The sequence below is a fragment of the Lutra lutra genome, chromosome X (genome assembly GCF_902655055.1).
Source record: "Lutra lutra chromosome X, mLutLut1.2, whole genome shotgun sequence".
Classification (NCBI taxonomy): domain Eukaryota; kingdom Metazoa; phylum Chordata; class Mammalia; order Carnivora; family Mustelidae; genus Lutra; species Lutra lutra.
Genome location: NC_062296.1, coordinates 48697777 through 48724522, shown reverse-complemented (window position 1 = coordinate 48724522; position 26746 = coordinate 48697777). Strand labels below are relative to the sequence as shown.

Below are 26746 nucleotides of genomic sequence, written 5' to 3'. Positions count from 1 at the left end.
TAAGTGTCAATCAGTAGGAAACCAGTTAGATAAATTATGATACAGCCATGTAATGAAATTCTATGCAGCCATTAAAAAAAAAGAGAACTATTGGGGCACCTGGGTGGCTCAGGGGGTTAAGCCTCTGCCTTCGGCTCAGGTCATAATCTCAGGGTCCTGGGATCGAGCCCTGAATCAGGCTTTCTGCTCAGCGGGAAACCTGTTCCCCCTGCCCCTCTGCCTGCCTCTCTGCCTACTTGTGATCTGTCTGTCAAATAAATAAATAAAATATTTTTAAAAATTTTTTTAAAAGAGAACTATTCATACAGTGGACTACTACCAGCAATTGAGAAACAAACAAACTGCTGTTACCACTCACAAGGAAGTCAGATACAGAGGAATGCCTACTACATGCTTCCATCTCTACGAAGCTCACAACTTAACTTCCCTTTCTGGCCAAGATGGAGTAATAGGGGCTAGATTTGTCTTCTGGTCTGAAATAACAACAACAAAAGTAGACTATATGGAACTTTGAATTACGGTTTTCAAGAGACTGGACGTCAGTAGATGAAAAAGAGCAAATCTCGGGGATCCCTGAGGGACTGGAAACAAACTAGGCGAGCCCTGCAACTGCCTGGGCTTCCTACTACAGGAAAGGCTCCAGGAGACGGTGCAGGGAGGGGGAACCCAATTAGAGCCCAGTGGACATTCCAAGTTGAGCAAATGGGGCTGAGAGTCCAGGAAGACCAAAGCAGCTAGAATCAGCAGGACGGCATTCCGGAGAGGAGGGCACTTCACGGGAAGAGAGAACCTCAGAGATCTGGAAGGAGGATTTCCTCAAGTATTCAGATGAGTACTGATTCGTTTGAAGGAAACTGCTTGAAAAGAACAGAGACAAAAATTGCTGGAGCTCACCTAGGGCGATAAGTAGATGATGTTCTTCTCAAATAAGAGCTGAAAAACTCCTAATTTGTGGGGAATTCATTAGAGTCCTTGGAAGGCTATTGCCTCAGTAGTGGGGCCAAATTAGATCTAGATTGAAGTCTGTTTTAAGCCTCACTTAGCAAAACTTGAAAATGAGCCTCAGGTGCACCTTGGGTGACTTGGTGAGTTAAGCATCTGACTCTTGGTTTTGGCTCAGGTCATGATCTTGTGGTCGTGGGATCAAGCCCCCCACCAGACTCTGCGCTCAGTGTGGAGTCTGCTTTGTATTTCTTTCCTTCTCTCTCCCACTCTCGCTCTCTCTCTCAAATAAATAAATAAATAAATAAATAAATAAATAAATAATATCTTTAAAATAAAATAAAATGGGGCCCCTGGGTGTCTCTGTTGTTAAGCAACTGCCTTCGGCTCGGGTCATGATCCCAGGGTTCTGGGATTCAGTCCTGCATTGGGCTCCCTGCTTAGCAGGGAGCTTGCTTCTCTCTCTCCCTCAGCCTCTCCACCTGCTCGTGCTCTCTCTCTCTCTTCTTCTCAAATAAATAAATAAAATCTTATAAAATAAAATAAAATGAGCCTCAAAGGAATCAAACTGTTTCCAAGTAACTTAACTGCATCTCAGAATAAAGCTCAAGAATCCATATAGGAATACAAAAATCTAGCACACACAACATAAAATTCACAATGTCTGGCATCTGATCAAATGATAACATTGTGTAAGGCAGAATTGCAAAACGGGCCCCCAAGACTTCCTGACCTAATCCCAATAACTGTGAAGATGGTCTGATAATGTGCCCATAATTATGTTAAGTTTGAAGACAAAAGCCATTTGGGGGATGTAATTAAGAATACTAATCAGTTGACTTTGAATTAATCAAAAGGGAGATTATCCTGGTGGGTCCAATCTAATCACTGAGATCGTAAAAGCAGAGCGTTCTCGGGGTTCCTGCTGGCTCAGTGGGTTAAAGCCTCTGCCTTCCACTCAGGTCATGATCTCAGGGTCCTGGGATCGAGTCCTGCATCGGACTCTCTGCTCAGTGGGGAGCCTGCTTGCCCCTCCCCCTCTGCCTGCCTCTCTGCCTACTTGTGATCTTTCTCTGTCAAATAAATAAATTAAATCTTTAAAAAAAAAGCAGAGCGTTCTCTCTAGCTGGTAGTAGAGGAGGAACTGAGAGAGATTCCAAATGTAAGAAGGATTCAGCACACCGTTACTAACTTGAAAATGGAAAGAGCCAAGTGTCCAGGGATGAAAGTGGCCCCAAGAGACTGAGAGTGGCCCAAGGCTGTCAGCCAACAAGAAAACAGGTACCTCAGTCCTACAAGTGCCAAGAAATCACTTGAATGGGCTGGGAAGCAGATTCTTTTCCAGAGGCTCCAAATAAGAGCCCAGACCAGCTGACTGCTTGGTTTTCAGTCTCGTGAGACCCTAAGTGGAAAATCCAGTCAAACCTACCCAGACTTCTGACCTATAACACTGTGAGATTATACATAAGTATTGTTGCTTTTAAAGTGCTAAGTTTATAATAATTTGTGATTTAAAAAAAAAAAAACTAATACAGGGGTGCCTGTGTGGTTCAGATGGTTAAGTGTCTGCTTTCAGCTCAGGTTATGATCCTGGGGTCCTGGGATTGAGCCTCATGTCAGGCTCCCTGCTCAGCAGAGAGCCTCCTTCTCCCTTTGCCTCTGACTCTCCTGCTTGTGCTCTCTTTCTCTTTCAAATGAACCAATAAAATCTTTAAGATAAAAAATTTTTAAAAACTAATACATCATGTAAACTTGCAAAAAAAAAAAACAACAACCCACAGAGGAAGAAAAATAACCAATATAAACAGCAAGAACCAGATGATATATTTAATACACAGGGATGTTAAAACTGCTATTAAAAATATCTTTCAGGGGCGCCTGGGTGGCTCAGTCTGTTAAGCGTTCAACTCTTGGCTTCAGCTCAGGTCATGATCTCAGAGTCCTGAGATCCAGAGTCAGACTCTGAACTCAGCAGTGAGTCTGCTTCTCTCCCTCTCCCTCCGCCCTTCCCCCAACGCACATGCACTCTCCCTCTCTCTAAAACAAATAAATCTTTAAAACAATATATTTCATATATTCAAGAAGACAGAAGAAAGAATAGCATAATAAGAAGAGAAATAAGTATTTTAAAGTACCCAGATAAAATTTCCTATAAATAACTGAGATGAAAATTATATTATGTGAAACTAACAGAGGATTTAATACTGCAAAAGACAAGATTGGTGAACTTGAAAACAGATAAAGTAAACTTCAGAGCAAAAAATTGTTACCAAGGACAAAGAGGGAAATTACATAATGATAAAAGAGTTGGAGAAGTGATGGCAGCAAAACGGCCATGAAGGCAATTCCAAATGCCCATCCCTCCACAGAAACCTCAAAAAACAAGCAGAAACTGTAAGAATCAACTTTGTCAGAACTCTGGAAAATAGTTTTACAGCAACTAAGCAAATGCTGAATCAAGAAAGAGGAAACTTGGGATGCTTGAGTGGCTCGGTGGGTTAAGCATTTGCCTTTGGCTTGGGTCATGATCCCAAGGTCCAGGGATCCAGTCCTGCGTCAGGCTTCTTGTTTGGTGGGGAGCCTGCTTCTCCCTCTCCCTCTGCTTGCCCCATGCCTTGCTTGGGCCCTCTCTCTGACAAATAAATAATAAAATCATTAAAAAAGAGGAAATTTAAAAATGGTAAGAAAACTTTCTGGCTTTGCCCTTGCCCCACTCCTTCCCTGGCTGGGTGTTGGTGTTGAAGATGACACCCTAACCCATGCTGTGTGGCCCTGCTCCCTGGTTTCAGAGGGAGTAGAGAAAACCTCATTTGAAATTTATTTTGTTTGTTCTAAGCTGTCTGGGGACTAGCTAAAGGACTGACTGAAAACATTTATTTCTGGGTTGCCTGGGTGGCTCAGTGGGTTAAGCCTCTGCCTTTGGTTTAGGTTGTGATTCCAAGGTCTTGGGATCGAGTCCCGCGTCGGGCTCTCTGCTCAGCAGGAAGCCTCCTTCTCCCTCTCCCACTCCCCCTGCTTGTGTTCTCTCTCTTGCTGTGTTTCTTTCTCTGGTCAAATAAATAAAATCTTTTTTTAAGAAAAGATCTGAAAAGACTCTAAAGGTTTCATTTCTGGGTGATCTCAAAGCTCAGTGTGAGCAGTAAGCAAAGGCTACGACGGAGTTGCAAATGGTCTGCCTAAAAATGGAAAGAGTGATCCTGTACAGAGCCAATCCACGAATACTAGGGAAGGAGCTATCTGCTTGTTTGTCTTAGTTCCTGTTATTCAAGGAAACCTGTTAAAATACTGGTGCACATAAGCTAAAGGAACAGAGAATTCAAGGACCCCACAAGAGGAATACAGTCGTTACAAAAATAGTTCGGAAAGTTGAGCCCAATGAATGGATAACTATAGCCTTCAACAATCAAGAACAGCAAAGCCCGAAGAAGGACAAGAATCTGGTTTCCGGAGTTTCCACATTATAATATCCAAACATCCAATTTCAACCAAAAACCACCAGGCAAACAAAGAAATAGGAAAGTATGGCCTAGTCAAATATAAAATAAACTGAGAGAGATTGTGCATGATATCCAAGCATTAGACTTAATGGACAAAGACTTTGAAACAACTCTCTTAAATATCCTCAAAGGGCTTAGGGAAACCATGAACAAAGAACTAAAGGAAACCAGAAAAATTTTGTATGAACAAAGTAAGAATATCAATAAGGAAACAAAAATTTAAAAATAATGTTTAAAAAATTATAAAAAGGAGCAATTAGAAATCTGGAGCTGAAAGTACATGATGGTCTATATAGAAAATCATAAGAAATCTATGAAACAAACACCAAAAACAACAACAACAAAAAACTAACAAAAAACTCCAACGTCCTAGAACTAATAAATGAGTTCAGCAAGGTTGCAGTATACCAGATCAACATAGAAAAGTCAATTGCGGGGCACCTTGGTGGCTCAGTCGATAAAGCATCTGACTCTTGGTTTTGGCTCAGGTCATGACTTCAGGATCATGAGATCGAGCCCTGTATCAGGCTCCACACCTATGGAACCTGCTTAAGGTTCTCTCTCTTTCCCTCTCCCTCTGCCCCTCCACCTCCCCCACCCCTGCTCAAGTGCTTGGTCTCTCTCCCTCTCTCTCCCTTTCTCAGTAAATAAAAGAAAATAAAAAGAAAAAACTCAATTGTATTTCTAAATATTAGAAATGTACATGTGAGGGGGACCTGGGTGGCTCAGTGGGTTAAGCATCTGCCTTGGGCTCAGGTCATGATCCCAGGGTCCTGGGATCGAGCCCTACATCAGGCTCCCAGCTCAGCCTCTCCCTCTGCCTGCCGCTCCCCCTGCTTGTGCGCGTCCTCTCTCTCTCTCTCGTTCTCTCTCTCTCTCACTATCTCTCTCTCTGTATGTCTTAAAAAAGAAATGGACAATATCATCCACAATCACTCAAAGAAAATACATAGATATAAACCTAAGAAAACATGTAAAGGACTTGTACGCTGAAACTACAAAATGCTGAAAGAAGAAATCAAAGATTTAACTACATGGAGAGAGATACTGTGCTCATGTATTGCAGGACTCAACACAGTAATGATGTCAGTTCTCCCCAAAAGGTTATACAGGTTTTACAACATTCTTATCAAAATCTCAGCAATATTTTTTGTTGATACAGACAAGATTATTCTAGAATGTATATGGAAAGGTACAAAGAACTAGAACAGCTAAAACAATTTTGAAAAAGAAGAGGGGCTCCTGGGTGGCTCAGTCGGTTAAGTGTCTGCCTTTGTCTCAGGTCATGATCTCAAGGTCCTGGGATCGAGTCCCATATTGGGCTCCCTACTCAGAGGGGAGCCTGCTTTTCCCTCTCCTCTTCTTCTCCCTGCCACTCCCCCTACTTGTGCTTGTTCACTCTCTCTGTCAAATAAATAAATAAAATTTCTTTAAATTTTTAAAAGATTTTATTTACTTATTTGACAGACAGAGATCACAAGTAGGCAGAGCAGCAGGTAGAGAGAGAGGAGGAAGCAGGATCTCTGCTGAGCAGAGATCCCAACTCGGGGCTCGATCCCAGGACTCTGGCATCATGACCTAAGCCGAAGGCAGATGCTTAACCCACTGAGCCACCCGGGCACCCCAATAAATAAAATATTTTTTAAAAAAGAATAAAGTGGGATGAATCACTCTATCCAGCTTTAAGACTTAGTCTGGGGGCGCCTGGGTGGCTCGGTGGGTTGGGCCGCTGCCTTCGGCTCGGGTCGTGATCCCGGGTCCTGGGTTCGAGCCCCACGTCGGGCTTTCTGCTGGGCGGGGGGCCTGCTTCCTCCTCTCTCTCTGCCTGCCTCTCTGCCTACTTGTGGTTTCTCTCTGTCAAATGGATGAATGAAATCTTAAAAAAAAAAAAAAAGACTTAGTCTGTAGCTACACTAATCAAGACTGCATAATACTGTGTGATATTGTGGAAGGATAGACACATAGACCAATGGAATAGAACAGAGAATATAGAACAGACTCACACAAGTACAGCCAACTGATTATTATGAACAGAAGTGCAAAAGCAATATAATGAAGGATAAAGCTTTCACTAAAAGAGGCTGGAGCAACTGGACATCTATAGGCAGAAAAAAATGGGACTTCAATCTAAACCTCACATTTGCCACAAAAATGAACTCAAATGGATCATAGATTTCAGTGTAAAACATAAAACTATAATACCTTTAAAAAATGAATTTGGAGGGGCACCTGGGTGGCTCAGTTGGTTAAGCAACTGCCTTCAGTTCAGGTCATGATCCCGGGGTCCTGGGACCGACCCCACATGGTGCTCCCTGCTCAGCGGGGAGCCTGCTTCTCCCTCTCCCTCTGCCTGCAGCTCCCCCTGCTTGTGCTTGCTCTTTCTCTCTCTCTATCTCTCTGACAAACAAATAAGTAAATCTTTTTTAAAAAGAAATGAAATAGGAGAAAATCTTTGGGATCTAAGGCTTGATAAAGAGTTCTGAGACATAACATAAATAATCTATAAAAGAAAAAACATTAAGGACTTTTTCTCTGGAAATAAAAACCCTCTAAAGAGGATGAAAAAATAAGCTCAGAGACTGGGAGAAAATATTTGCAAACCACATATCCGACAAGTACTCATATTTAGAATATATAAAGAGCTCCTGAAACTCAACAGCAAAAAAAAAAAAAAAATCCAATCAGAAACTGGAAAAAAAATAACACGTTTCACTGAAGAGCATATACAGACGGCAAATTAACACATGAAAAGATGCTTAACATCATTAGCCATCAGGGAAATATACATTAAAGCCACAATGAGGTATCAGTACACACCTATCCAAATAGGTAAAATAAAACATTGTGGTAAATTGAAATGCTGGTGACTAGGCAGAGAAAGATCACCCATACATTTCTGGTAGGAATATGAAATGGTACAGCCACTCTAAAAAAAGGGCATGGCAATCTCTTACAAAACTCAACATGCTTACCATGCATCTCAGCAATAACACTCTTGGAAACTATCCTAAAGAAATGAAAACTTGCATTCACCTAAAAACCTGTATCTTCATTAAGATCAACTCTTCTGCACAGCAAAGGAAACAGTCAACAAAACTAAAAGGGAACCTACGAAGTGAGAGAAAATACTTGGAAATAACATATGAGATAAAGAGCTAGTATCCAAGATCTATAAAGAATTTATCAAACTCAACCCCCCAAAACCAAATAATCCAGTCAAGAAATGGACAGAAGACACGAACAGACATTTCTCTAAAGAGGACATACAAATGGCCGACGGACCCATGAAAAAGTGTTCATCATCACTCGGCATCAGGGAAATACAAATCAAAACTGCAATGAGATATCACCTCACACCAGTCAGAATGGCTAAAATTAACAAGTCAGGAAATGACAGATGCTGGCGAGGATGAGGAGAAAGAGGAACCCTCCTACACTGTTGGTGGGAATGCAAGATGGTGCAGCCACTCTGGAAAACAGCATGGAGGTTCCTCAAAAAAGTTGAAAATAGAGCTACCCTATGACCCAGTAATCGCACTACTGGGTATTTACCCTAAAGATACAAATGTAGTGATCTGAAGGGGCACGTGCATCCCAATGTTTATAGCAACAATGTGCACAATAGCCAAACTATGGAAAGAGCCCTGATGTCCATTGACAGATGAATGGATAAAGAAGATGTGGTATAGGGCGCCTGGGTGGCTCAGTGGGTTAAGCCTCTGCCTTTCGGCTCAGGTCGTGATCTCCGGGTCCTGGGATGGAGCCCTGCATCAGGCTCTCTGCTTGGCGGGGAGCCTGCTTCCCCCTTTATCTCTGTCTGCCTCTCTGCCTACTTGTGATATCTCTCTCTCTCTCTCTGTCAAATACATAAATAAAATCTTAAAAAAAAAAGAAGATCTGGTGTATATATACACAATGGAATACCACTCAGCCATCAGAAAGGATGAGTACTTACCTTTTACATCAATGTGGATGGAACTGGAAGGTATTAGGCTGAGTGAAATAAGTCAATCAGAGAAAAAGACAATTATATACCTTCACTCATATGAGGAATATAAGAAACAGCACAGAGGGGGAAGGGAGGGGAAAACTGAATGGAAAAAAAGCAGAGAGGGAGACAAACCATGAGAGAATCTTAAATACAGGAAAAAGAGGGTTGCTGGAGGGAAGGTGGGTGGGGGGATGGGGTCAGTGGGTGATGGGCATTAAGGAGGGCACGTGATGTGATAAGCACTGGGTGTCGTATGCAACTGATGAATTACTGACCTCTACCTCTAAAACTAATGATGTACTCTATGTTGGCTAATTGAATTTAAATTTAAAAAAGAAGAAAAAGAAAATCCAGTTTACAAATGTTGATAGCCACTTTATTTACGATATCTCCCAAATGGAAACAACCCAAAGGTTTTTCAACGAGTGAATGGTGAAACAAACCGATCCATCTATAGCATGGTCTCTTACTGAAAATCATACAAATACTGAAGATAAGCGTAGGGTGGTTTGGCAGCAGAAGGAGGGAAGTGCCTAGCTCAGCCTGGGAGAATTAGAGAAGAGAGGAAGACTTCCAGGAGGAACTGGCCCCCGAGCATGGTCTTGAGAGGTAAATAAAAGTTAACTAGGTAAGAAATGGGGGAAGAGTGTTCCAGGAAGACAGAACACCATGTGCAAAGGCGTGAAGTCTTCAGAGAGCACCATACATTTGAGGGCCTGCAAATGGCACCTCGACATGGTTGAAGCCCCCTGGGGTAAGAGATGAGGCTGCAGTTGTCAGCAGAAAGGCCCTTGGGTCTCCAGGCTAAGGAGCCTCTCAGACCGCAGGGAGCCACTAAAGGGTCTTCGATGGGGGGAATGAGTGTCAGATCTGTGTTTCTGAGAGCTCTCTGCCAGACATCCGGGAGCAGAGCTCGGAGGGGATGAGACCGACGGCTGAGAGACTACACATGGAGTCTTTTCCAACGGTCTGGAGAATGTGCAAAAGGCTGTGGCAGGGGGGCGAGGGCAAGAGATGCCTGGTGAATCTCCACAGAGTATTCGTTGTTCACTGTACAGCGATGAGGGGCAGGGAGATGAGCTGTTCAGAAGGCAGAATCCATAAGACACGGAGACATGTTCCTGAGGAGGAGGACAGAGAAGACCTCTTCCCCACTGTCCCCCTCCCACCGCCTTGGCTATAGTGCTCTGCCCACTGGCCCCCACCCACACCGTGTTCCTTCTTGCCTCTGTGTTTCTGGGCTTGGGAGGTCCAGTAGGCAGAGGTGATCACCTTCTAGACTACTCAGAACAAACACACTGATGCATAAACCAGAGGTGAATTGATTTCTGTATGGCGGGGGCATAACTTGGCCCTGGCACATCCTGGGCAGAGTGCCCCCTTGGAAGGCATCAGGTGCCTGGGAAACTGACTTGAACATGCGCTCAAAACAAAGGGAACCAGGTGTTTCTTGGGCTTTGCGTAGGGGAAGGCAAAGCCTGGGGCAGTGGCATCATGCCGGAACAACGGACTAGCTTGGATGTAAAACAGATCTGAGTTCAGAGCCCAGCCCTGCCACAGTCCCCAGATGTGCAACCTTGCACACATCTCTTAATTCCTCTGAGCCTGTTTCTTCAGCTCTCAAATGGCAACAGGGAGTCTCTGCAAATAAGACTGTTGTGAAAACAGGGGTGCCCAGCTGCCTCTGCTGGTAGAGAGGGCAACTCTTGATCTTGGGGTTGTGAGTTTGAGCCCCACGCTGGGGGTAGAGAGTACTTAAAAATAAAACCCTGAAACAAAAGACTGTTGTGAAAACTCAAGGAGATAATAAAGGGAAAGCACCTGGCTCATGCTATGTATGCCACTTGCGTTGGTTGTTTTCCACTGTCTCAAATGAATGCTGCCTCAGAAAAAAATGAGAAATTCACCTCACAGGATATTGGAATATTAATGTACTCCAGCAACTGCAGCTCTTGCTTAGATAATGCTGGATGGGGGCGCCTGGGTGGCTCAGTCATTAACCGTCTGCCTTTGGCTCAGGTCATGATCTCAGGGTCCTGGGGTAGAGCCCCACATTGGGCTACCTTCTTGGCGGGAAGCCTGCTTCTCCCTCTCCCACTCCCTCTGCTTCTCCCTCTCCCACTCCCCCTGCTTCTCCCTCTCCCACTCCCCCTGCTTCTCCTCTCTCACTGTGTCTCTCCCTGTCAAATAAAAAAATAAAATCTTAAAAAAAAAAAGGACAATGCTGGACACACACAGATGGAATCTTCTTCTCTGAAGCCCTTTTATATTTTTATTTACTTATTTCTTTTAGAGAGAGAGAGCGCTCATGAGCCTGAGCAAGGGGAAGAGGGGCAGAAGGAGAGGGAGAATCCTAAGCAGGCTCCACACCCAGCACAGAGTCTGACTCAGCAATCGATCTCACAACCCTGAAATCATGACCTGAGCCGAAATCCAGAATCGGAAGTTCAACTGACTGAGCCACCCAGGTACCCCTGAAACTCCCTTTTAAAAACCAGTTGTTCAAAGTTTCATTATCTCCTGCCAAACATGTTAACAATGGCAAGAAAAGGATTAGAAAGGTCTTTGGCCACCGGCTGTGCTCAGGAGACACATCCATCCCATGGGCAATATACTTGCACCCATTGGCCACGATGGGTGGCTACTTTTGCAGGTGGCTGATCTCATCCACCATGTACCGATTTTCCTTGCTTTCAGTTTCCAAAGGTGACCTTTTTCTACCCTTGTCTCCAGAAGCTGGGGCCTAGAGCTCCCCATGGATTGACACCTCTGAATGGGATCAACAAGATCTCTGTGCTCTGTTGATTTAGGCACCCCTTTTAACCTTTGTGGGGGAGGGGGCTCTAGGCTGGAAAAGAAATTGCAGCCCTTGGCTGTGGAGCAGGTAGGGCAGGACAGGGAGTCTCGGTCAAGGTTTATGAACTGTCCTGGGCAGAGGGCTGTCAGCTTCCCCTTCCTCATTTTCCTTGTTTAAGAAATATGTAGAAGAATCAGTCTGAGGAGATAATTAATAGAAAATACAACTGGCAGCCGTTCCTGGCTCTGACTCACTGTGCACACTCCCGCAGTCGTTACCATGGTTTCGAGGCTGAAGTTTTCTCCCCTCTGCCCCCCTGCCCACTCTTATGTTCATTTGTCACTCCGCTCCACAGACTCCTCCACAGTCGGCCTCCACAGGCTGGTGCAGACTTAACCCTGTAGAGAAGCTAGCTTTTTGGGGTGTTTATTTTACAAATAATGTTTATTGCTTTTTTTTTCTTGAATAAAATAAAAATGCAGGCCAATGGATATAAACAGAATCTAACATAAACAGAAAAAAAATGGAAGGTAGGCACAAACTCACATTCCAGACCAAACACTTAAGAATCATTTTAAAGATGTATTTATTTTAGAGAGAGAGAGCAAGAATGGGGGAGATGTGGGGCAGAAGGAGAGAGAGGCACAAGCAGGCTCTGTGCTGAGCGGGGACCCCGACATGGGGCTCGATCCCACCACCCTGAGATCATGACCTGAGCCAAAACCAAGAGTCAGATACTTAACTGACTGTACTACCCAGGTGCCCAAAGAATTTTTTTAAAGATTTAATTTTTTAAAATCATTTTTAATTTAAATTCAATTAGTTAACATACAAATGTATTTTTGTTTCAGGGTACTGGTCTGTGATCCATCAGTCTTATATAATACCCAGTGCTCATTACAACACATACGCTCCCCAATGTCTATCACCCAGTTACCCCATCTGCCACCCCCTTCAGCAACCCAGTTTGTTTCCTGAGGTTAAGAGTCTCTTAAGGTTTGTCCCCCTCTAAAGACTTAATTTATTTTTAAGTAATCTCTACACCCAACTTGGGGCTCAAACCCACAACTCTGAGATCAATAGTTGCGTGCTCCACAGACTGAGCCAGCCAGTCACCCTGAACACTGAAGATTTTATCGTGTTTCCTTCCCCATCTTTTTGTGACGCATACTGCATAGTTGAGATTGTACATGATTTTAAATCTGACTGTCCTATAGTGCTTTTGACCTTGAAACCCCCCAGCAGGCCTATGTCCATCCTCTTCTTTGAACTGCTGGTCTCTAGGTACTGCTTTGGGTAAGTTCAGCCACTTAGAGGCTTGCTTGTTATTATCGCTGCTGTTATCTGCTGGAACACGCAGAGCTCTCACAATGTTCCAGGCACTAAGCTTCTGTCAGGTGCATCTGCCATTTAATGCTGGCTCTTCACTGGGAGCTGAACTCTGCTTCATTCCCCCTCTTCATGCCATAACCAGTGGTCACAGGAAAGGCTGTTACTATGGAAAACCAGAAGTAAAGGGGCCTCCTGGGCTTCTTGCCTGTGGATAAGCTGATGAACATGAGGCCACACTGTTGCTGCTGAAGCCCAACCCCCACCTTCCAGCTGAACTTGAAAAGTCAGTATAGGGGCAGGATCCACCTCGGAAGTGGGGGACCAATGATTCTCTCAGCACTGGATGCGTTTCCCATCGTTGATCACTCCCAGATGGAAACAAGGAGTGCCCGAGATGTCTTGTGTCCAAATGCCACAGCAGTACAACATAAGGGGGCTGCTTGTTATGTATGAGTTGGGGGTGGGCACGGTCTCAAAAATGCCTGATCCTTTGGTGTGGGAATGAAGCATCCCAAGTGCAGCAAGGCTGTATCCAAAAACTAAACTCTGAACTGGAGAACCCGTATATTCTGGCCGGCAGTGGCAAACTACCAGCAGGGTAGCTTAAGATGGCAAGGGACAGCCATCTTATGGAGTAAAGAAAAAGCCCCAACCTTACATACAAATTGGGAGAAGAGGGTTTGCAGATAAGGGAAGAAAGTGTGAGGACACAAATTCGAAACTCATTCATCCTCAGCTAACATTCTATGAGTTAGTCATTGGTTTATGTGCTTTACAAATTTGAACTTGTTTAATTCTCTTAACATCCTGTAAGTAGGTACTATTATCAACGACTCCATTTTACAGATGATGAAACTGAGCCAAAGAGGGATGAGGTAATTTCCTCAAGGTCACAGAGCTAGTAGCCAGATGGTGGAACAGGGATTGGAGGTGAGGCGGTCTGGCTCCAGAATGCATGCTTTTAAGTACTTTTTATGCTGCACCATTACAGAAATTTGGGAAAACACACAGAAACACACACAACAACCTGTACTAGCACCACTGGTTCCATTTTGCTGGATAGCCTTCCTGTCTTTCATATGCACACTTTCTCTTTTTCCAGAAAAATGTACCCTATTTCATAGCTTGGTCTGTAACCTTCCTTAAGGCCATTTCCTGTGTCTCTACAGACAGCTTTACACTCGTTATTTTAAATGGCGCATATCCTTTTGTGTGGTTGAGACATTATTTATTTAAGCAATACCCTATGGAGGGACATTTAGCCTGCTCGCAATTCTTCCTCCATGACAAGAGGCAGAGGGGTGATAGCCTTTTTTAATAAAACTACCTTTTAAATCCAATCACCTACAAACGCAGACTAAAATTTCAAAATGAAAAAACCGCAACGGAGGGCAGGTCTGTGCTTGGGAGGGAGCAAAAAGAGGGAGCCGCCACTGCGGTTCTTCCTCCCTTCCCTTTGTCTGGAGGCCCCACGGGATTGGCTAGAGCCGGCGCCAAGGGACTGCAGAGGCCCGCGCCATCCACTACGCACGCGTAGAGGAACCGGCCGAGAAGTGGGGGAGCATGGGAGCTGGCGCAAACAAGTGCGTGCGACAGAAAAAACAACCACCACCAAAAAACCGCAGAGGCAGGGTTTCCCGCCCCTGCTCTATCTTTGGCTCCGCCCCCCCCAACGATCCAAACTTCTTATTGGTCAGCCATCTTCAGCTCCACTGGTCCAAGGGTCCAAGGACCGGGTCTGCCCCAGAATATGCCTGCTTCCAGGGCCGCAGCAAAAACGGTCCGTTTGGGTGCCGTTTTCAGGCATGTGTTCCGGACATGCCCTTGGGGCCTGAAGGGGCTTTGTACGGCAAACGAAGCCTTTGAGGGTTCTGCCGCAAGTTCCGAAGATGCCGCCCAAGGGAAAAAGTGGTTCCGGGAAAGGGGGGAAAGGTAGAGCGGCCGTAGCAACCAGAGAGAATGGGGTCGGGTGAGGAGGAGGTCGCAGACCGGCGACCCCCGGGGTCCGGGACGGGGGCAGCTGGTGGCCAGTGACTAGAGGAGGGTTGACCGGGAAGTGAGAAGTTGGAGGCAATCAGTGCGGACTTCTTTGGAAAGCCTTAATTGAAAAAAGCATAAAAATTAGGTGGTAGATAGGAGAGGACAGAGGATGAAGAGAAAGTTCTGTTTTTTCAGAATGGAGAAAACCTGAGAGTGAGGCTGACGTGAAGGACCCGGATCCAGTAGAGTTAGGGAGGTAAGGGTTTAGAGGAGTGAGATTTGAGAAAATAGGGACAAGAAAATAGGGACAACCTAGGACAAATTCCAGGTTCCTTAGTGGGATTCATAGGCCCACGTGCCCTAGCTCTCAGCCCCCTGCCCTGGACTAATCTCATAATGCTCCCACCTCAGATTGGGCTTCATCTGTAGTTTCTGACACGTCCCACATTGTTCCACCACCCTGTGTTGTCTCCTCATCCTTGTCCTTTCTTCCTTTGGTCAGCTTCCGCTCATCCAGAAAACCTTCTTCCCTAAGTGGCTGAAATGATCCTCTATGCTTCTATAGCCTTCTGTCCATAGATCGTAGGTCATTCTAAAGTGATCTGTTTACATGCGTCTTCCCCAGTAGACTATGAGGTCCTTGAAGGAAGGTACCATGGCTTGTTCATCTTTGTATCCCCAGTGTCTGGAATTTAGTAGTTATTTAGGAAATGTTTATTGAACTGAACATTTAATCCAGCAATAGTTCTTACGAACATCAGCCCCTAACAGTAAGTACGCTGCTGTGAACACAGAAGTTGGCTTATTCGACATCTTACAAGAGCTCAGGGATTTGCTCTTAGTGGGCAGGATTTCAAATTGGGTCCAGAGAATCTGGACCGGGCTTTCAGCACTCTGGTTCACCCATCAGCACACTCACTTGTCTATCCCTTTCACATAAAGGGTTTCTGTAAGGCACACATTTCTTGTTTAAAGAGAGGTGAGTCACAGACAAATTCAGCCTCATGTAGTAGGGTGTCTGGCAAAGGGCCCTTTTGAAGTGTAGTGCTATGACAGATTATCGGCTCCTATTATCTCGGCTCTTTGCGTAAGTATCAAGATGCATTTTAAATGAGTACCTGTGATCTCTTCTCTAAAGGGGGAGCAGCCTCTGGGAGTGACAGTTCTGACAAGAAGGCTCAGGGTCCCAAAGGTGGTGGCAGTGCAGTAAAGGTGAGTCACTCGTTCCTTTTTTTTAATGTTGAATATCAATAACATATATACACATGTTACTTTGGAACCCAGGAAAGGAAAAAGACAGTATGCTGAACTCATTCTAAGAGGCTAGCCTAATACGGCTATAGGATCAACATAACATAAAATTGGAAGATAGGGACCAGTCTCAGATATGCAAGGTAATTCCTTTTAAGCGTTTTCTCAAACATACCACATTTCTTCATACTTTGTATTGCTTCTTGAAATGTACACTTCATACATTTTAAGAAACGATAGAGTACTAACAACACAAAAGTATTAGGTATCCTTAATACATATCAAGAAACAATACAAAGTACGAAGAAAATAAGTAAGTGAATGACCTGACTCTCTGAAGAAAATGATATTTTATAAAACCAAGGGCTTAGATAAACAGGCAAAGGCACAGGTCTCCTCAGATAGCTCCCCCACGGGTAAGCTACAGGCCAGGGCCCTGATAATGAAAACCGGGGTGGGAGAATAATCATAAATCATTACTTGAAGTACTTGACCCCATCCCAGAGGAGCGTCTGCCCTGGGACAATACAGTCTGTGGACAACCATACTGCTTTGTGCTATGCAACAAGGCAATATCCATATTTCTGTCAGTATATGGGATCCTGTACTTGGGTTTATTCATTCAGTAAGGATTTAGTGACAACCGCCTGTCCACCAAGCAGTGTCAAATTTCCGGGTATGTGTAAAAACAAGAGGTAGGAGACGGTTTCTGTTGTCACACGGCAGCTGGAGCAGTGAGGTAAGGAATACATTTCATTGCTGTGCAGTAAGTGCCGTAGTGTATTTACATCCTATAAATCCAGCCAGACGTGCAGCCAGAGAGAGGGAATATAGTGTGAGCCGTTCTACCTACTTTTCTACTGCGTGAACCAGGGGTAGAGATGGGTGACGTGAATCTACTTTTCCGTAGTTGATCTCTTGTCTCATATGAGCATCCAGTTATGTGAAGTGGGATTCTGGCATCTGAAGATAGGTTTTCATGAGGCATGTTCCCTAAAAACCAACCAAGTACTTCATCTGGTTTTCAGCTGAAGAAGTGGTCATTGTTGCCATGGGTTGGAGAGACAGACTCTGTTGGGTTTAATGAGGGCTGACGTGTTGGTGTCCAGTAGGGCATCTTCATAAGAGATGTCATAGGGTAATTTTAGCCATGTGCAGTTTTCACCTCACATGCTGACTTTTCCAAGCACCTGGCCTAGAGATTGCTCCACTGCATATGAATTTCAAGAAGTTCCTTGCCCTTTCTGGAAAAAAAATAAGTTCAGTGTGGCTGTGCATGAGGTATGTGGAAAGAAGTGACATGTAATCAGAGCTAAATTCTCTTGTTAACAGACAATTTAAACTCACCGTTGTTAAAACAAAAAACCGTACCTTTTACCCTGTTTCCCCAATGGTGGCATCCTATGTCAGACTCTAGAACAATAGTACAACCAGGAGATTGACATTGATGCAGTAAAGATACTGAACATTTCCATCACCCCAAGGATCCTTCTTGTTGCGCTTTGATAGCCATGCCCACGTCCCTCGCCTACCTTCCCTCCATCCTTCACCCCTGACAGCAACTAATCTGTTCTCCTTTCTGTAATTTTATAATTTCACGAATGTTACATGAATGGAGTGATGCAGTATGTAACCCTCTGGCTTTTTCTGCTGTCAGTGTAATCCTCTGGAGAGCTCTTTCAAGTTGTTTTATGTACCAGTAGTCTGTTCCTTTCTATGGCTGCGTAGTGTGCCATATGATGTAGTGTGCCAGATTATATGGAACGGATATGCCATATAATGTTTAACTGTTCACTTGCCAGAGGACATCTGGGTTGTTTCCAGTGTTTGTAAAGGTCCCAGCTGGGAGGGGACCCTGGAATCCTCCCGCTTTTCAGGGGCTATGCTCCTTCCACATCCTGCCCTTCTGCTTTCAGCCCCCTTCTGGGCCCACACCCTGCCCTTTGTCTGTAGAGCTGTCCAGATTCTGAAATCCACCCACTGAACAGCTTCCCTCCTTTCCCTTCACTTCCTGCCTCCCCCAGTCTTGTTCTGTCCTTCTCTGCATGCAGACCTCAAGCCCACCTATTCTCCCCACCTTCTCCCTGGCTTCTTGTCTGTTGTCCAAGCCCCGTGTGTCCTGTGAGCTGGAAATTAGATCAGAGAGCTTGACCACTGGGTCTGGGAGCCCTGACTCTTTTTCCTTGTGGTCATCTGCTGCATCCACTTGCCAAACTACAACTTGGGATCAGTCCAGTGGTCTGCTTCCTTTACCTTTAAGCCCAGAGGTACTGGACCCTGCCGAAGAGTCACACAGGCTCGGGAATTGGGACCATGCCCCATTCCTAGTCTCTGACCTTCGCTAAGCCCTCAGTACTGCGCAGTGATCCTTTGCCGCTCACCTGCAGCCGCCCACTACCCTGCTCTAGTCAGTCAGCAGATAACCGTCCAGTGGTTCTGAACCCCGGTGTACGTCGGATTCCCTTAGACAGCTTCTAAAACTACCAGTCCTGGGGTCCCACCCCAAACTGGCTGCCTCAGAATCTCCAGGGGGTGGGGCCTGGACCTTGATGGATTTTTTAGCAGCGCTGAGGATGGTTCTGACATGCTGCCGGGATTGAGAAACACTGATCGGTCTCACAGGATTGGTGTGAGGCATTCACACGAGAACGTGCAGGAAGTGCTTCGCACAGTACCCAGCAAATACTAACTTGTAAATATTGTTAAATTTTCACACAAAAATGGAAACCAGACCTGTCGACAGGAACTCAGTGGCCTTCCAGCCCCCTCCCAACAGAGTTCTCTTCACCCACACCTCCCTCTGCTGTCTTCTCAGCTTTTTTCCTCTAAGGCCAGTGAATTCAAGCAGTTCTCTGAATGCCACACAGGCTCCTTCATTAGCTCCACGCTCTTTTGTTGCTATGTCTTAAGCCTTTCCCTCTTTACTGCATCTTTCCCTTTGTTCTGAGATTATGCCCAGGGACCTTTAAAATAGATACATGTCTGTGACCTTTCTCTCCTAAGAGCTCTTTCTCCTTTTCTGACTTAGCTGGGGGAGACTGCCCCCCTCAACCTCCCATTACTTCCTTCGTCTGCCTGCCACAGTCTGGCTTCTGCACTTTCTGCTCTTCTGAAACTGCTTTTGCTAAAGTCATCAATCACTCAGTGCTAAATTGATTTACTTCTTTCCTGATCACTCCATAGCATTGAAGCCTGTTGGCCATTTCCTTCTTGAAACTGTCTTTTGTGGAGCGCCTGGGTGGCTCAGCAGGTTGAGCTTTTGCCTTCAGATCAGGATCCCAGGGGCCTGGGATCCAGTCCCGCATCGGGCTCCCTACTCAGTGGGGAGCCTGCTTCTCCCAGTCTCTCTTCCCACCCCTCCCCCTGCTTGTGCTCTCTCGCTTTCAAATAAACAGATAAATACATAAAATTTGAAAAAAGAAAGGAACTGTCGTGCCTTGGTTGTGTTAACATGCCTTTCCTGCCCATCTGGTCTTTCCTTTGTGCTTTGCTTTATTGAGCATCTTTCTTGGCTTATGGCTTAAATGTCCGTATTCTCCAAGGATGTCTTTAGCTTGCTGTTTCTCCTCTTCTCATTGTGTGTAGCCTCCCTGGGTCATCTCCTCACCTCCTGTAGCGTCCACATACTACCTCTATGCTGATCACTTCCAGGTCCTCTCTAGGGGTTGGCTCTCTCCGAGATGCTGTCCTCCACAGTTGCCGGTCACTCAGTCACATTGCAGAGCCCACAGGTACTACGGACTCGGTATGTCTAATCTGTCAGGCTGTCCAGACTAGAATACTTGTTTATTCATTTGTGACATGTTGGGTGGTATCCCTTCTCTGTGATCATCAATGCTGTCATTCGTTGTCCAGCAACTGAACCAACCAGAAGGTTGCTTTGCGAGTATGGAACCATAAAGAGGGAGGCATTCTCGAAGCGGCTGTAGCTAGGCCAAGCTGAGGTCTGATGAACCATCCTTGTTTCCCAACACCTATCTCTCCAGTGTCCAGACTATCTCTGTCTTCCCTGGACAGTGCTGTGCACATTCTATAGAAGTCTGCCTCTCTGAGCCCTGCCTTTTGACAGATTCTTTCCTGTGTAGCTCCTCCAGTCAGGAAGTACTCCTTTGAGCCTAGAATCCCCTTGCCCCAATTTTAGGAGTCGGACCCTGAGGCCAACCATGATTTGCTTGTCTCTGCCTTTATAAGGGAGAGAGCTCTATCCCCCAACCCGGTGTATCATTTACAGTAGGAAACCATGGATTGTGTTTGAATGAGAAATTGGGAATCCTGCAGAACAGCTCCCTTGACAAAATCATTTCCAAAGATAGAGTGGTTTGTTGTTTTTTTTTTTTTTTTTAAAGATTTTATTTATTTATTTGACAGAGATCACAAGTAGGCTGAGAGATAGGCAGAGAGAGAGGAGGAAGCAGGCTCCCCACTGATCAGAGAACCCGATGCGGGGCTTGATCCCAGAACCCTGGGATCATGACCTGAGCTGAAAGCAGAGGCTTTAACCCACTGAGCCACCCAGGCACCCCTGTTTTGTTTTTTTTTTTTTTTTAAAAACAACATGGCTTTATGTAAACATAGGTCAAACTTAAATACTTCTTTAGGGATGAGTATTGTTAATCAACATACAATTCTTTTTCAAAAGTGCTGAATTGTGAGGCTTTATACATTGGACCTCTTTTGGTAAAAAAGGATTTCCTAGTGTGTTTTTTAATGTCTTCCCCCACTCTGATGAAGTAATGGCTAACCTTTATTTAGTACTAACTGTGTTATCTCGGTCTTCACTACCCTTTGAGAACATGAAGGAACTATTACTATCTTTGGGCACAAACAGGGAAACACTTGGAGGTTTAAGAAGATGCCTACAATCATACAGCAGAGCTGGGATTTGACTCGAGGACCCAAGCTTTCAACCCTTACATCTCTTCCTGTTACCATTGAAGTACATGGTAAAGATGGGAGCTTCCCCCAGCCCAGTGCCCATTTACCATCTCAGTCAGAGTTCCGAGATAGTGTCTTGACATGAGAAGTGGGTTTGTGGCTGTCACTCAACTGAGCAGACTGCCAGGATTCTGTTGCCGTGAACCTGATGTGTGTTTTCGCTAATGTGGGTAATCCAGACATGACTGCTCTGCATTGAGAAAGGGAATCATTTGGGTCTCCCAGACTATGTGAACATACTTTCTCCTTGCAGGTCAGACACATTCTGTGTGAAAAATATGGGAAAATCATGGAAGCCATGGAAAAGTTAAAGTCTGGAATGAGATTCAATGAAGTGGCCACACAGTATAGTGAAGATAAAGCCAGGCAAGGGGTATGGTGCTGTTGTCATTTAAAATGATCTCTCCCCGGGGCGCCTGGGTGGCACAGTCACTTAAGTGTCTGACTCTTGGTTTCAGCTCAGGTCGTGATCTCGGGGTCCTGGGATCGAGCCCAGCGTCACGCTCTGTGCTTAGTGCAGAGTCTGCTTGAGATTCTCCCTCTGCCCCTCCTGCTTGTGCATGTTCTCTCTCTCTCAAATAAATCAATAAATCTTTAAAAAAAAAACCTCTCCCCCATGGAGGATACACAGCAGTAGGGATTATTTATGTTCTGCCATTAATTTTAGCCATATCTTGGCTTAAAGTTCTTAAAAAGCAGAAATGGGTGACTTGTGAACAGTTGTGTACAGGTCACCTGTGTCTAAAACTAGGCATTACCAAATGGGCACAGCTAACAGACACCCAGCAACATTGTGAGTGCGTATTGTGTTCAGTCCGGGGTTGGATCTCTTCCACCCATTTGTCCTTGGTGAGCCCACTTCTCTGCAGTCCAGGTGAACGAACCTAGGAATCTTACCATTCGTTTTGGGAAATTCTCAAGCTATGGTAGTACAGTAGAACTGTTTCCTCTTTGGGGCCACCTGACCTCACATATGTTTTGGGTTTTTCAGGGCGACTTGGGTTGGATGACCAGAGGTTCCATGGTGGGACCATTTCAAGAAGCAGCATTTGCCTTGCCTATAAGTGGGCTGGATAAGCCTGTGTTTACAGACCCTCCAGTTAAGACAAAATTTGGATATCATATTATTATGGTTGAAGGGAGAAAATAAAATTGTACAAAAGACTGAATGTGTTTTATACGTTCTGTTTGTTTCTTTAAAAGGTGTTGAGTAATCCTTGTATTTTATGAACTCTGTCATTATGGCTTTGTAGGCACAAAACGGGTGCAGAAGCGTTAGCGTACACTGTAGCAGGTGTTCTCACAGGGGCGCCTGGCTGGCTCAGTCGGTAGAACATGTGACTCTTGATCTCAGGGTTGTGACTTCGAGCCCCACACTGAGCATAGAGTTTACTTAATAATTAAAAAAAAAAAAAGATGAGTCAAGCAGACTCCTTTTAACCCGTAGTCTCTTCCCTCCCACAACTACTCTTTCTTGGTTCTCAGTATATACCATAAGTTAATTTAAAAACCATCTCTAGGGGTGCCTGGGTGGCTCAGTGGGTTAAAGCGTCTGTCTTCTGCTCAGGTCATGATCTCAGGGTCCTGGGATTGAGCCCTGCATTGCGCTCTCTGCTCAGTGGGGAGCCTGCTTCCCCCTCTCTATCTACTTGTGATCTCTCTCTCTCTGTCAAATAAATGGATGAATCTTCAAAAAAAAAAAAAAAACCATCTCTAGGGAAGCCAAATACTAGTTCACACTATTCACACATTGAGTTGGATATCAAATAGATGGATTAGCATATGAAAATCAAAATAAGTTCCTAGATACTTGTTTTCTGTTAGCCAATTTGGATTTGCCAGGACAGTGATTCGCTCCATTGTCTTAATACTATACACTATATAATGGCCATTCAATATGAACTCTTTTAATTTTTTTAAAGATTTTATTAATTTATTTGGGAGAGAGCACACAAGCAGCAGGGAGAGGAAGAAGCAGGCTCCCCACTGAGCTGGGAGCCCGACGCAGGGCTCGATTCCAGGACCCCAGGATCATGACCTGAGCCGAAGGCGACGCTTAATCAACTGAGCCATCATCCAGGCGCCCCTGAATTTTTTTTTTTAATTTTTATTTTTAAAGATTTTATTTATTTATTTGACAGAGATCACAAGTAGGCAGAGAGGCAGGCAGAGAGAGAGGGGGAAGCAGGCTCTCCACCGAGCAGAAAGCCCGATGTGGGACTTGATCCCAGGACCCTGGGACCATGACCTGAGCTGAAAGCAGAGGCTTTAACCTACTGAACCACCCAGGTGCCCCTGAACTCTTGTTTTTAATGAACTCTACTTCTTAAAAATTTTTTATTTAAATTCAGTTTAGTTAACATATATTAGTTTCAGGGGTAGGGTGTAGTGACTGACTCATCAGTTGCACTAACACCCGGGGCTCATTCCATCATGTGCCCTCCTTAATGCCCACCACCCACTAACCCCATCATCCTACCCTCCTCCCCTACAGCAATTCTCAGTTTGTTTCCCAGGTTAAGAGTCTCTTATGGTTTGCCTCCCTCTCTGCTTTTATCTTACTTTTTCCTTCCCTTCCCCTGTTTTTCTTAAATTCCACATATGAATGAAATCATTATGAAATCTTTTTTAAAGATTTTTATTTATTTGAGAGCGAGACAGTGAGAGAGAGCATGAGGGAGGAGAAGGTCAGAGGGAGAAGCAGACTCCCCATGGAGCTGGGAGCCCGATGGTGGGACTCGATCCCGGGACCCCGGGATCATGACCTGAGCCGAAGGCAGTCGTCCAACCAACTGAGCCACCCAGGCGTCCCTGAAATCTTCTTTTTAAATAAGCCTTTCCTGAAGGAAAAAGCAATCAGTTCTACCAGTTGTTTGTACTAGACTAAGCAGCCAGTGTTCTGTATATCTGCATTTTTAAATTTTACAGTGTCATATTTATGACCTACAAAAGAGTACAAGTAATATTATAAATACTAGACTGCTTCAAAAATAAAATTTTGCCAGGGGTGCTTGCGTGGCTGCCAGTCAAGCATCCGGCTCTTGATCTCAGCTGAGATCTCAGTCTCAGGGTCTTGAGTTCAAGCCCTGTGTTAGGCTCCACACTAGCCTACCTTAAAAAAATAAATAAATAAAAATAAAACTTGTTTTTAAGTAAAACTTGACCAATACCACATGTGATTCTTTACAGTGATTTGTTTTTAAAGATTTATTTATTTGACAGACAGAGATCACAAGTAGGCAGAGAGAGGGGGAAGCAGGCTCCCTGCTGAACAGAGAGCCCGATTTGGGGCTTGATTCCAGGACCCTGAGCCAAAGGCAGAGGCTTAACCCACTGAGCCACCCAGGCGCCCCAACAGTGATTCTTTTAACACACTGTTCTCCTTCAGCTGCATTTGACACGTAAGTTTCTAATTTTAGAGGAGTTTCTGGGCATCTCCAGAAGGTTATACCTCTGTGAGATTTTCTCCACTGAGCAGACTAACAAACAGATGCCCCAGTCCCTGAGTACAGATAAACTGATATGATACTGAGACATGTTCAAAATAGTAGGCATAAGGGCGCCTGGGTGGCTCAGTGGGTTAAGCCGCTGCCTTCGGCTCAGGTCATGATCTCGGGGTCCTGGGATCGAGTCCCACATCGGGCCCTCTGCTCGGCAGGAAGCCTGCTTCCCTCCCTCTCTCTCTCTCTCTCTCTCTGCCTGCCTCTCGTCTACTTGTGATCTCTCTCTGTCAAATAAATAAATAAAATCTTTAAAAAAAAATAGTAGGCATAAGATGATGAAATGGTTTTAAAAACCCCATTCAAAACTGTGTCTCTAAATAAGGGCCATAAATTCTGAAATCCTTATATGCATGAGACACGATCTAGTTGGCATCCTTTTCTCAGGACATTGGTTTACCCAGGATACTAAGTGAATGCCTTTTACACAGGTGTCACTGACAAAAAGAAGCCAGAGTGCTGGAAAGATAAAGTAGAAAGAGCAAACTAATTTGTGGCATGGAGAAAGAAAGCAGCTATAGCTAGCTTGTGAGAAGTAGAGCAGGAATGGGTCTCTGACAGCAAGCAAACCCTTGGGAAGTTAACTTTGAACTGGCAACTAAAGTTCTAAAACATGCATTCAATCCTGCTTTAAAACTGCGTCTTTTTCATTAAGTTCGATGCTTAATGAACCAACTTCATTCAGGGTAAAATAATTGCAAATTAAATCCAAAAATGTGATCCTGCTTTTTACCTATGAGATTGGCAAAGTTCAAAACATTTAACATATTGTTAGCAAGGGCATGAGGGAATAGGTATTCGTGTTGTAGAAATGTACATCATAACCCCTATGGAGAACAGTTTGGCAATACCTATCAAAATTATAAATACACCCCTTGACCCAGAAACTCGATTGCTAAGAATTTATCCTGTAGGTGTAATCATATGTATAAAAGGTACAAGGATATTCATGAAGTGTCCGTTGGAAATAAACTGAAGATCCATCAATAAATGATAAATGATATACCCATTCAATAAGATATACAACTGTGTTAAAAATTAACAACTATGGGGGCGCCTGGGTGGCTCAGTGGGTTAAGCCGCTGCCTTCGGCTCAGGTCATGATCCCAGGTCCTGGGTTCGAGCCCCACATCGGGCTTTCTCCTCAGCAGGAAGCCTGCTTCCTCCTCTCTCTCTCTGCCTGCCTCTCTGCCTACTTGTGATTTCTCTCTGTCAAATAAATAAATAAAATCTTTAAAAAAAAAAAAAAAATTAACAACTATGATGCAGAACAGGGTGTATAGTATACTATCATTTGGGTAAAAACATATATATACATATGTGTACTTGTGCTTGTCCATACATAGTGGGTCCTTGGGAGTGGCAATCCAGAACTGGGGGGCTGGGGTAGGTAAGAGACTTTATCTCATACCCTTGGATCAGGGCTCTTCATCTGTTTTATGCCATGGAGCCCTTAGGCAGATTGCCCAAGTGTGTGGATCCCTTCTCAGAAAGTTGCTTTTGAATAAAGTAGGGGCACCTGAGGGGCTCAGTTGGTTAAGCATCTGCCTTTGGCTCAGGTCATGATCTCAGGGTCCTGGGATCAAGCCCCACATCAGGCTTGCTGCTCAGCAGGGATCCTGCTTCTCTCTCTGCCTGCCACTCCTCCTGCTTGTGCTCTGTCAAATAAGTAAAATCTTTAAAAAAAAAAGTAAAATACGTAGGATTACAAAAGATACCAATTATACTGAAACAGTAATCTAAACACAGTTGACCCTTGAACACAGATTTGAACTGTGTGGGTCCACTTACACAGATTTTTTTTTTAATATTTTACTTATTCATTTGAGAGGGAGAACTAGAGAGAGCATCAGAGGCAGAGGGAGAGGCAGATTCCCTGCTGGGCAGGGAGCCTGACATGGGGCTCTATCTCAGGACTCTGAGATGGTGACCCGAGCCAAAGGCAGATGCTTAACCATCTGAGCCACCCAGGAGCCCCATTTTTTTGATAAACATAGTATAGTACTATAAATGTATTTTCCTTATGACTTCCTTAACTTTTTCTCTAGCTTACTTTATTGTAAGAACATAGTATATAATACAGATAACATGAAAAATATATTATTCAACTGTTTATGTTATCAGTAAGGCTTGAGGTCAACAGTAGGCTACTAGTAGTTAATTTTTGAGGCGTCAAAAGTTGTATATAGGGGCACCTGGGTGGCTCAGTGGGTTAAGCCTCTACCTTCAGCTCAGGTCATGATCCCAGGATCCTGGGATCAAGCCCTGCATCGGGCTCTCTGCTCCGCGGGGAGCCTGCTTCCCGCCCCCTCTGGCTGCCGCTCTGCCTACTGGTGATCTCTGTCTGTCAAATAAATAAATAAAATCTTTAAAAAAATGTTGTATGTAGATTTTCAACTGTGTGGGGAGGTTGATACTGCCGACCCCCCCGTTGTTGTAGTTTCTAAACTTTTTATATACAATTCATATATTTATTGATCAACTTTTAAAAGATTTTATTTGACAGCGAGATAGAGCCAGA

The 26746-nt window shown here is 44.5% G+C and overlaps 1 protein-coding gene across 2 annotated transcripts; it reads left to right on the top strand.

Annotated features, from left to right (window-relative positions):
* The first annotated feature begins 14334 nt into the window (after nt 1–14334).
* PIN4 (peptidylprolyl cis/trans isomerase, NIMA-interacting 4) lies at nt 14335–21894 on the top strand. 2 transcript variants are annotated; one of them, XM_047716028.1, is made up of 4 exons: nt 14335–14491; nt 15678–15751; nt 20979–21098; nt 21717–21894. In XM_047716028.1, the coding sequence occupies exons 1-4, from the start codon at nt 14449–14451 to the stop codon at nt 21873–21875; spliced, it is 396 nt and encodes a 131-aa protein (XP_047571984.1). In that variant the 5' UTR covers nt 14335–14448; the 3' UTR covers nt 21876–21894. The 2 variants fall into 2 exon arrangements, with proteins under 2 accessions (XP_047571984.1, XP_047571985.1); XM_047716029.1 differs by having other exon boundaries at nt 14400–14528.
* Nucleotides 21895–26746: the final 4852 nt, after the last annotated feature.